The sequence below is a fragment of the Hemicordylus capensis genome, chromosome 2 (genome assembly GCF_027244095.1).
Source record: "Hemicordylus capensis ecotype Gifberg chromosome 2, rHemCap1.1.pri, whole genome shotgun sequence".
Taxonomy (NCBI): domain Eukaryota; kingdom Metazoa; phylum Chordata; class Lepidosauria; order Squamata; family Cordylidae; genus Hemicordylus; species Hemicordylus capensis.
Window position 1 is genome coordinate 323,837,303 of NC_069658.1, and position 12,309 is coordinate 323,849,611.

A 12,309-nucleotide genomic window follows, 5' to 3' on the forward strand; every position below is an offset into this window, starting at 1 on the left:
TGACTTCAAATGTTTCTACTCGGAACTACAGGTTACTCACCTGAAACGTTGGTTCTTCTAGTGGTCATCTGTCCTTTTACACTAATAGGCTATGCGCCTGCACAGAAACCTCACCGAAACCTAACAAGCTCAATTCTCCTGCTTTGGATAGGAACCCCGCCCCCAGCCGCTAAATGTGGCTGCGCCACTCCTCATATCCTCAGTCACGGAGTCCAGCTTCAGTGAGCCCCGTGGGGAGGATGGGAGGGCATGTAAAAGGACAGATCACCACTAGAAGAACCAACGTTACAGGTGAGTAACCTGTAGTTCTTTGATGTGGTCTCTGTCCTTTACACTCATGAGTGCATAACAAGCTAGCACCCAAGGAGGAGGGAGAGACAGAAGCAATATGTAATCTGCCAGAATCATTTATTTAGAAACAAGTACATCAACTGAAAAGCGACTGCAGGACACTCCTGCCAAATATAGCATCATTCCAAGCCCTGGCATCAATAGCATAATGACAAATAAATGAGTGGAGCGAAGTAGTAGTGTGCACGGACCGGTTCAGAGGCCATTCTACTGGCCTCCGAACCGGTCCGGACAAGGGGTGGTTTTGGTTCGGGAGGGTTAGGGTGGGGGGTTCCATTAAGGGCGGGGGGGCTTTGCTCACCCCTCCCGCCCTTTGCTGCTTTGGCGCCATAATTCGTTTAAAAAATGCGCCGCAGAATCGCTCTCCGCCCACTCGACGCTCCGGGGCTCCTTCTTGTCTCAAAATCGGGCGGCAGGATACTTCCCTACCGCCCCCGAAGCCCCCTCAAGCCATTTTAGCTCTTTAAATCTTGCCCTATAGCACTCGGGAGACGTCTTTAAGGACCTCTGGGTCCTTAAACCATCAAGGCCGGGTCGTCGGGGAATGTGACACAATGGCATCCAAATGTACCTTAAGGGATGAAAGTTTAAACCAGACTCTTTAAGAGCCAACAGATACGTACATATATTTTGTACAGAAGGATTAAATGCATCAAACTCATGCAAAGAAGCGAAAAAACTGAAACCGGTCCACTTATGATCATAGGACTTCTGCGTGGACTGCTTCCTGGCTGTGACCAAAACTTCCTTAAGTCTCAGTGGAAAGTTGGCAGGACCTTCCAGGCCGTCAGGTGAAGGGGCTGAATATCTAGGTGTAGCACCATTGTTTTGTGATCACCTTGTTTGTTATCATAGAAATCAAGTGTTGTCATGGGCAACTGTGCACCCCTTGGCTGGGGGGAAGAGAGGAGGGAGGGGGAGCTGAAAGGAGAGAGTTTCAAAACGTAGGGACCCTATCCTATGATAGGCTGTTAAAAATGCAGGATCCTATGGGGGTTTGGGGAAAAGATTAAAAAAAAGTTTTAAACTGCCTGCTTGCCCATTTCTTTTGTGGGAACTTCCCTGTTCCCAAGCAGGAAGCAGCCGTGGCATGGCTTTTCAGAAAACCAAGTGTGGCTGTTTAAAATGGGCAGCACCACGTTGGGGCGGGGGAGGTAAGACCTGCTTTCCTCCTTTTAAAGCTCCAGGTCTCCACCCTGCCCCACCCCCGATGCACAGACTGCTTCGTGCACATCCCTAGACTGTTGTGCAACTGTCCACCTCTGCAATACTCCCAGGCCTGCCTTTCATGTGCACAACAGCCCTGGCAGGTCAGAAACAATACCAGTGTTGTAAACCATCTTCAGGACTTCAGGCAAAAGGAAGTATATAGAATAGAATACATAAATGATAAATAAACTACATATATTCAATAAAAAGAACACAATCCAAATAAAAGTAACATCGTAATTCAAAGGCCTTTCATAAGTGCTGGGTGAGTTGTCAGCTGTAGGACTGAAGACTGGACATCCCTGGAGGGAGCATTCCATAAAACTGCTGCCATTGCTGAAACAGGCCCTGCCCCTAGTGGATATTCACCAAAGTGTGTTCAGCAGAGACTCTCAGCTCAGGGTCTCTGATGTTGAACAGAACACACAGGATGGTACATACAGAAAAAGGCAAGGTGCTCACATTCCAAAGTATTACAGTCTTTAAGAGTTACAAACAGCACCTTTAACTGAGCCCAGAAATGACCTGGCAACCAGTGCAGATCTAACAAAGCCAGTGTAATATATTCCAACCGACAAACAAATATATAAATATATAAAAGCATGTTTTGGAAAGTGCATATCCACTGCCAAATGATGAGGGAGGAGAGCTGGTCTTGTGGTAGCAAGCATGACTTGTTCCCTTAGCTAAGCAGGGTCCGCCATATGAATGGGAGACGATGTGTGAGCACTACAAGATATTCCCCTCAGGGGATGAAACCGCTCTGGGAAGAGCAGAAGGTTTCAAGTTCCCTCCCTGGCATATCCAAGATAGGGCTGAGAGAGATGCCTGCCTGCAACCTTGGAGAAGCCGCTGCCAGTCTGTGAAGACAATACTGAGCTAGATAGACCAATGGTCTGACTCAGTATATGGCAGCTTCCTATGTTACTTCCCACAATCTGGATATTTATATGCAAAAGATTTCTTCAGCGCACATCACTGAGGGGGAAGCAGTTTGTTATAAAATACAGGAGTAACTTCTGTTTCATTTATTCTTGTGCTATTCCAAAAATGTAATTGTTTCCTGTTCCTCAAAAAGCAATGGCATCTGACTGCAAGTGTAGAGATTAATGAGTCAATACAACATTATATATTTGTTTGTTTGTTTTTAAAAACACCATCACAAATTCCAAATCAGCGGATGATCCTGTTTTAAAAGCTTTTCATGCTAAGGGCTAACATTAACAATCAGGAAATGGCCTGCAAGTCTCCTACTATGCTTATTAATCTCCAGAAGGGAAATTTAAACAGTAATCCAAATTGAAAAGGTTTTAAAGGGTTTTTTTTTTTAAAAAAAATCATAATGATTATTTTCCCTACCTTGTTCCATTCATACCGAAGTTTCCATTTTTAGTTGCTTTGCCATTATTTTTATTGGATTGTTCTGTGGTTGTTTTTATTAGGTTTTAGGAAAATAGCAACAATTATCAAATCAACAGACATCAGAAATATAAAAGATATATTCCCCTATCCCCTTATAAAAACCACACAAAGTTAATACATGAGAGCAGTCCTGCTGGGTTAGAACAAAGTCCATCTAGTCCAGAATTCCATTTCAAATAGCACTTGATATTTGAGGTATATATTGCCTCTGCACAGAGATGGTTCTATTTAGCTATCATGATTAATAGCCAGTGACAGATCTAACTATCCTATTCAGAAGTGGACAGTTTAACAAGCAGGTTGAACCCTGATTTCCAGATGGCAGGAAGGCCCAGATAGTATGACTGATGCCTTAGAACTATGCAGCAGATGCCAGGACCTTCTAGCCTAGGGTTGTACTGAAGTCTCTCTCCACCAACAGAAGACGAGGGATGCAAATATTAACTTACCCAGGACCAAGTTATGCTTCAAATTTACTCAGTTAAATCTACAATGCAAGCATGGGTGCATCAAGGTCCCTCTGAAATCCAGAAGGCATGTCCTACATTATAAAGTATACAATACATTATGAATGGCTATCACAGCATAAACCAAATACTACACAGTGAAGAAAATTACTCAAAGTAAATAGCCCCATTGAATTTAAAAGAACAAGTTAGGGATTGCCAAACTTGTCTTTTTAATTTCAATGAGATTACTTTGAGTAATTTTCCTCATTATGTCAGCTATTATCACTGGTGAAAAAGGGATGGAAGTCATCATCTTTGGTGCTCTGCGAAACAGAAAGGCTTGATACAACTCTCCAAATAAATAAGCAAGTTCCACCCCTCATCTTCAACCATCACTACCTATACTTGAATGTATCTTCTAAAAGGTGCAGTCCTACTTATGGAAAGGACAAATAGACACTTCACAAATAATTAGTTTGAAGAAGTCAAACATGGAATTAACTCAGACATTGCACTGTCATCAAACAAAATTTCTGAAGCTTGCTGAGCAAAATAAACCATGCTTGATTCCTTCATGACCTGGTTCCCTATGGAAAATTAGCAAAAGAAATTGTACAAGCATCATGGAAAATGAGTTATCTTACTCAAAACAAAGTCAGAAAAACTAAGCAACTTTAAAGAAACTATTTTAATAAGTAAACAAAAAGAAAAAACCAGGAATAGTCAATCAAATGATATGACCAGTATCGTGAGGGTTATCTCCCTCACGAGCTCCAAGTAGTAGAAGTAGTAAATTTATTACGGTCCCTAGACCAGCCTAATATTAGAACAATACATTTATAATTTACAAAATATTCAAGTTGCTAATACAAACTCTACAAAGTTTGGATGCAACAAAACTTGGCCACATTTATAGAGGTAACAGATTTAAAATTTGACAGCAAAAAATAAGTAAAATTGATCCGTATGGCCAGGACGATTCTTTAAGAGAGGAGCAATAAACTTAATACGAGCATCCCTATAAAATTGACAATACAAAATAACATCAACAACTGACTCTATATCCCCTGAGCCACAAGGGCAATGATGCAATGCATATGGAACTCGTTTATATTTCCCATCTAGGAGTGCAGAGGGAAGGGCATTCAAACATGCAAGGGTCAATGCTCTCCTAAACTTAAGTAAAAACATATGATCTAAATATTCAGCTGGTTTGTGGCTGAAATTTTGAGAGTCTATATAGATTCCCCTTGGTAGTCAAGCACACTCCTCCTGCAGATCTATGTCCAACAGTCGTTGCCTAACAAAACATATCGCCTGATCTAAACCCCTCCCTATAAGGTTTTCTTGGGACGTGCCCAGGTGATGCAATTTCATTTTCAGAGCTATTTCCCATTTAGATGTAAAGCTGTCAATTAACACTAAAGTCGCTAGACCGACTGGGAAGAAAACCAAATGCACCCAGAATTTGATTATACAAAACCAGATTTTCATTTTCAAGGTGGTAACCCCAACCTCTCTACGAAGAGCCACATTAGCTGTGCCTCTGGGGGCTTGAACACAAGCTCCAATGGCAGGACAGAATTGATTGGTTGAGAAAAAAGGTCACGCCTACTTGAGCCTGAGGGGAATAATTCCACCCCAGTTCTTTCAGGCCGAGTTAGGTACTAAGTGACACTGATAAGACAATCAGATCAGATGGGGGGAAACACATGCAGAATAACTAGGAAGGGTGGAAGGAGCCCCCCATACCCATTGGGAAAAGGCAACCTAGTTTTCCAGTCAAGCTTCAGATTCTAATCTGTTGTGCCTAGCTTGCTAATGCTCTGTACCCAGCTTGCTGGGTCATCTCCCATTGGGTGGGTCGAGATGTCCCTGGTTCCAGCAACCAGAAGACGCCTTCACAGTAAGTGAACCAACGCTCGTTCTTGGTTGCTGGGGCCAGGGACATCTCCATGGGACATACCACAGCTTGAACCAACTAGGGTGGGAGCGTGCTTGGCTACTCCCGGGGAAGCACCTGCTGTAACACCTTCCGCCCAAACACAGCCAGAGTGGAGGCATGAGAGTCAATTTTATAATGCCTCGTGAACATAGAGGGAATAGCCCCAGCTGGATCTATCGCCAGGGGAGAATTCTCTGCAGGACCCTGCGGCCCTAGTCACTGCATGTTTCTACCAGGGACATCTCGGCCCACCCAGTTTGGCGCGCTTGTTGGTTCCTGGGAGACCACCCAGCAAGCACACACATAGGTTGCCAACCCATGAAGTACAGGGTTTTGTTGTTCTAGAGGTGTTCTAAAAGTAGATTCTCTAGTAGCATATGAGAGTGGATTCATGGTTTTTCGTTAAAAATCTCATTTGCTACCAGAGAATCTAAACTCAACACCTCAAAAACAACAAAGCCCAGTACCCCAATGGGTTAGCAATCCAGGAGGGTGGTTGGCACCCTCTGTGCACTACACCACCACTCGCTTCAGGCCATTCCAGTGCCCCCCAGGTGGAGTTATGGGGCTGCCGAAACCTCCATTATTCCCTATGGGGGGAAATCTTAAAGACACATAAACCTCAAAAATTCCTAAGAAATCAGTCTTTTGCTCTATTTGGAATTTGGGTGCACCACCCTTGGGGCACTGCCACCCAACCCACTGTTTTGCCCCTGAAGCCCCACATAATCAAGTTGAATGAGTGAAGAGAATGATGAACAACAACGACACTTAATTTTTTGGCACAGTTATTTGAGAAGTTTGCAGCGGGTGTGAGCCTGTCCCTGTGGCACTGGCACAGCAGCATAACCCATTTGTGGATTCAAGCAATCTTTCAATAAAAACACTCCCTCCCCATGGAACAGTGACCACAGGTCATTTGAGATAGCAAGATAGACCAATGAGCCAGCATGGTGTAGTGGTTAGAGTGCTGGTTAGAGTGCTGCATGGTGTAGTGGTTAGAGTGCGGGGAGACTCAAGTTCAAATCTCCATTCCACCATGATACTAGCTGGGTGACTCTGGGCCATTCCCTTCTCTCAGCCTAACCTACTTCACAGGGTTGTTGTGAGGAGAAACCTAAGTATGTAGTACACCGCTCCGGGCTCCTTGGAGGAAGAGCGGGATATAAAATGTAAAATAAAATAAAATAAAATAAAAATAAAACTGCCTTGGTACTATGGAACAGCTTCAAATGTTCATTTAACTGAAGTGGAGTGAGCCGGAGCCCAAACAAATCAGCCTACTGTTCAGAATTGTTGAGATTTATCATCACTGCATTTAAGAAAGTGCAAAACCATGGATCATGGTTACAAGAAAGAGAGAAGCAACTAAGATTCCTGGGGACGTCATGACAGGGATATTCCCCACCCCCTTCCTTTTGTCTCCTGTAGTCCCATGTGGATGACCTGTCCCTGCAATTGCAAAAGTTGTGAACCCCTGGCTTAGACATCATGTCTCACCAAATTACATTGTGGCCTAAATTACATTAGACTCCTCAACTTGGGCAACAAAACTTAGACACCACTATAACTCAAAAATCAGAAGAAAAACAAAATCACTCTTCAAAAGAGCCCTGAACAAGTCAAGAGATTCTTTCTAAACCTTTGGAAAGAAAAACCTGTGTAATTTCAGAACTTTCCTAACCAGCTTCTTGAAAAGCTTCTCCACACAATTTATACCATGGCTTTTAGCAAGAGCTTTGGAATTGCATTGAGCTCCCAAAGATATTTGGGTATTTCTGTCTCAAAATGCTTTCTTCCAAATCTCTTTGCAAGGTCAGTTTGCATTTCAATCAAACTGAATACAACACATACTTAACTCAACCATTCAAGCTCAAAAGCTTTTTGCATATCTTATCTTCTGCTAATCACTCAGTGCCTCAGCTGGAGTGGAGAGAGTCAGATAAGTCAATTTCAATTGCAATGTTTTTCCAAAGAACAAATCATTTTGTCCAAAACACAGTCATTTCGATTTGGAAACAAAAATCTGTTTTTTAATTCTTGATTTTGTTTTGGTTACAAAACCTCCGAAATTGCCATTTTCAGGCACAAAACGTTTTGTACCCGAATCGAAATGCACAAGCCTACCCCCAAGTTGCGGACTTTGTCTTTCAGAGGGAGTGTGACCCTGTCCAAGATCAGATTTACCTCATTACTTGGATGATCAGTTCTACCAACCCAGAGCACGTCCATCTTATCCAGATTAAATTTCAGTTTGTTTGCCCCCATCCAGTCCAGAATAATCTCCAAGCTCAGGTTCAGAGCATCCACTACCTCCCTGATGTCTGCTGACTTAAAAGGTAAGTAGAGCTGGAAGTCATCCGCATATTGATGGCGCTGCAGCCCTCACCTATAGATAACCTCTCCCAGTCAGAATAGATCCCTGTGGCACCCCATAAGTCAAAGGCCAAGGGGTGGAGCAGGCATCCCCCAGCACCAATTTCTGAGAACTACCCTCCAGGTAGGAGCAGATCCACCATATAACGGTGCCCCCAAGTCTCAACCTGGAGAGACGTTCCAGAAGGATACCTTGGTCAATAGTATCGAAAGCGGCTGAGAAGTCCAGGAGAATCAACAGAGTCACACTCCCTTTGTCTATCTCCTGGTGTAGGTCATCCACCAGGGCGACAAAGGCAGTTTCTGTCCCATATCCAAGTCAGAAGCCAGACTAGAAAGGATTTAAGATTCACCCAGGGCTGTCTGGACCTGAGATGCCACAACACTCTCCAACACCTTGCCCACGAAGGGGAAGTTTGGAACTGGTCGAAAGTTATTTAAGTCATCTGGGTCCGGGGCACCACTCCCTGCTTTAGAGAGGCATTCACCACCCCAGCCACCCATGGACCCAGTCCCTCCCTAGAAGCCTTCACCAGCTATGAAGGGCAAGGGTCGAGGACACATGTAGTAGGCCTCAGCCTTCCAAGCAGCCTGTCCACCTCCTCAGGTAACACAGTCTGAAAACCATCTACTATAACAAGACCAGACGGTACATTGACAACATCCTGTTCCAGTGCCGCAAAAATCTTAGAACCCAATTCAGAACGGATATGAGCGATTTTATCCCCAAAATGTAACACAAATTGGTCATGGCGGGCTGCTGAGAGTCTTTTTATGGTCTTTGGGGTCCTCACGTAGGAGGCTCTGAACCACTCAAAAAGGTTCCGCAGGACAACATTGAGCAGACGCGATAGTGGCGGAAAAGTAGGATTTCTTCACTGCCATCACTGACACAGAGTGAGCCTTAATATGGGCTCTACATTTTCATGCATATTATCTTGCAGCTAAATACAGTATCATCATCTCTGTGCTGCATGCGTAGAATGCTGACTTGCATCCATTGGTCAACATGATTCACAGTCTCCCACTGATGGAAATGACCTACTGGGGCTGCTGTGAAACTTCAAAGGCAGCTCCAAAGGTGTAGCTATGAAGCTGCTTCAGAATGATTTTAAATTGCTTCGGGACAATAGAGCTGTGCTTTTATTGGAAACAATGGAAGGACTGCTATGTTGCTGCCCAGAAGTGGTTTTAAGTCATTCCACAGCAGTCCCATCACTATACAATCAGGGCTGCCTTTGAAGTTGCACAACAGCCCTGGTGGGTCCCTTATGACAGCAGGAAAAGGCGCAGCATATCAGCCAGTGTGAATAACAAAATTACTACTAATTCATCCATTAAGACTATTCTTTGCCCCTGTCTCCCTTTGAGATGAGGAGAATAGTGATCAGAGATAGGGTTTTCCTGTGTGGTCCATCCCTCTGGAACTCTCTACCTGGGCACTTTCTCTGTTGGGAATTTGGACACAAAATTTCAACATATCTTTGGTCATTTTCAGATATTGTGCCTTGTCTTTTTGTTTGTGTCCTCTTAGTAATTTTACTACTGCATTTTAATTGTTATATATTTGTGTTTATTGTTTTGATTGTCCATCATTGTTATGACACAATTACTAAAAGTAGAGTATAAATATTTCAGTTAATAAATAGATGATAAAAATATCTCCCCCCACCCCACACACTTTTTAATGAAAACTTCTTTTCCACATATTGTAGTCAGCCTTCTTCCTCCTTAAGATATCTCATTCATTCATTCATTCATTCAATTTTTATACCGCCCTTCCAGAAAAGCTGAGGGTGGTTTTTATCTTACCATTTTGTATAGATCAGAAACACTGATCTGATCTGAATCCACCACCTCAAAGTCCTTCCGTGGAACAAGATCCAAACCCAAATGCCTGTGAAGAAGAAAATGTATATAACGATCACCAATAAATTATATTTTGCATGAAATATCTCAGAAACTACAAACAGAGATAAATAGATAGATAGATAGATAGAGAAAGCATTAGTATCGCAGAGCTTGTTGCAACTAGAAACAGAATGCTGAATAGGTAAAGATCCAAAATGCTTTTTCCGGAATAGGTTATTTCATTGTGTTTTGCTTCACATGGAAGGCTTAACAGATTGCTTTATTTAAACCTGAGAAGAAATCTTTGCTGAGATCAAATTAGATAATGTAGCTTTTCTGATAGCAATTGTGTCTTCTCAACTGCTTATGTAATTTTTTTGAAAGAACATCTTCCTTGCTCCTGCTCTTACAGTGTTTTCTAATGAAACAGAGGAAATTACTCTGTAAGCTACTTGAAACCAGGGAGTCAAACCATTATGTATGTGGATTCAGTTCAGTTCAGTACAGATTCATCAGTATTTTTTAGCTCTCTAGTTCAGTTCTGGTTCAGACACTAATTTTTAAAAAGTGATTCTGTAACCAGTTCCAGCACTTTGAACTGGTTTAGATACATTTAATGAATAACAATATCAACTCATAATTGATTCAAAGCTGAAAGAAAAGTGGAAATTAATGTTGGTGTTTTAATGCCTTTTTCTACACTTAAGGCCAGTATCAGCCAGTGGCACCCTTGGATAGTGCTGAGGCACAACAGAACAATATGGCCCACTACCACTGATGCTTGCACTTCCACTGGGTTCTCTAACTACTTCCCAGGATATCTGATTCAAATGTTTCTCTTTATTTTAAAGGTATTTTAATATTCATATTAAACTTACTCCTTACTCGCGGATTCAATTCACGTATTTGCAGTCGTGAAAATGACACCCGACTGTGGCATATGTGGGGGGGGGGCACATTGACCTCGCATATCCGTGGGTTTGGGTTGGCCAAAAATGACTGTGAAGGTCATTTCCAGCTGCCATTTTAGGAATCAGAGCCACAAAATGGCTCCCATAACACACACACACACACACACACAATTTTCAGCCGATTTTCGGCCATTTGTGGCCAATTTTCAGCCAGTTGAGGGGTGGACTGCAACTTGAGGGGAGCAGAAGGGACAGGTAAGGAGCAGAGACAGACCATTTGGGGCCAAAAAATGGCCGCCCAGGAACCTAACCCCTGCAATCCCATAGGGACCAATGATCCGATATTTGCGGTTTCCATATCCGCGGTACAGCTGTGGAATGGAACTCCCGCAAATATCAAGGTCCACCTGCATATAAATAAGTGAGGAAGTAAAAATTAAATTATTTTAATGTTAATGATTTTAATTGCTTAATTAATTTGGTTTTAATTTAATTTAATTGTTTTTATTTTGATGTAAACCACCCTGAGCCATTTTTGGAAGGGTAGTATATCAATCAATCAATCAAATAAATAAATATAATCCAACTCTCTGATTGATGCAGAAAATCCAAAGCTAGAGTATCCCCAACAGATGACTGTGCAGCCTCTGCTTGAAGACCTCCAGCAAGGGAGAGTCCAGTATTCTCTAGATCAGGTGTGGCGAACCATGGCCCTCCAGCTGTTTTTGAACTACAACTCCCGCGATCCCCAGCCACAATGTGGAAGGCCAAGGTTCCTCACCCCTGCTCTAGATAATTGGATCATTGGATCATACACAGAATAAAAGCCTTCAATTAATTATCTAGGAAATATATTTATAGCTGTTTTCATTACTTAAACATAAGTCTTTAATAGTCCCCCCCCCCCGAAAATATTTGTTTTTCAGAAAAATTCTGAACATATTTTAACTATTAAGATCATTGCATGTAAAGCTCTGCTGAGGACAATAAGTTAAAATATGATATTCGGAATGTTTAAGTAATGAAAAGTTTTATCATGCTCTTCAGCTAACAAGAGCAACCTACATAAAAGGAAAAAAACTGAAAGGTGTGGTGGGGTGGGGAGAATGTTGATTCTTTTCCTCCTTCTCCTGCTCAGAGGGCTTTTCTTCTGGGCTTTCTTCTGGACTCTTTGAGGAAAGGAGGGATCCAACCCCAGTTAGAGAAGTAGCAGCAGATAGAGATGTTACTGCTGACACTTCACCTCACTGGCTGCTTTTTTCCCCTTTTCTTTCTGCTACTCACAGGGCAGTTAGTGGTTCTAATGACCTCTGTATAAGTGTTCCATGAAGATTGTGTCTTCTTTTAAAAGGCACTTAAAATATCACTTAAAACAGCTGTTCATATGAAGCACTGTGAAGCATATGAAGCAATGTGTTAAATAAATAAATAATAAATTAGTATGCCAGTGATCCGTGGCTTGGAAGGCCCTTTCATTGGTATATTAAAACTGCATGTGAATGGCCAGTGCTTCTTAAACAAGACAGTAGTCACGTGAACACCTATGTGGATAAATGTTTTCCATGTGGTCCTAAGAGAAAGTTAGTAATGGGAGGGAAAATATGCATGAAAGTAGGTGATTATGCTAATTATCTGATTTGATGGATGTGTGATTTTTATGGGTCACAACTACAGACGCAAGTACTACAACAATATCCTGTTCTCCAACGTCTTAATTTAATTTGGGGATTATTTTGTAACTCTATGATCCCTATTGATCTAAAGACTCCAAAGGTCCATAAAATACTGAACAAAC

At 42.3% G+C, this 12,309-nt stretch overlaps 1 protein-coding gene across 10 annotated transcripts in view; it reads right to left on the minus strand.

The window, feature by feature from the left end:
- Positions 1-12,309, minus strand: part of DOCK3 (dedicator of cytokinesis 3) — a 448,426-nt gene that overhangs the window by 310,924 nt on the left and 125,193 nt on the right. For all 10 annotated transcript variants that reach the window (XM_053296419.1, XM_053296418.1, XM_053296424.1 and 7 more), the window contains exon 7: positions 9,565-9,649. In XM_053296419.1, the coding sequence (XP_053152394.1) occupies positions 9,565-9,649 (85 nt within the window). The remainder of the gene's footprint in view (positions 1-9,564; positions 9,650-12,309) is intronic.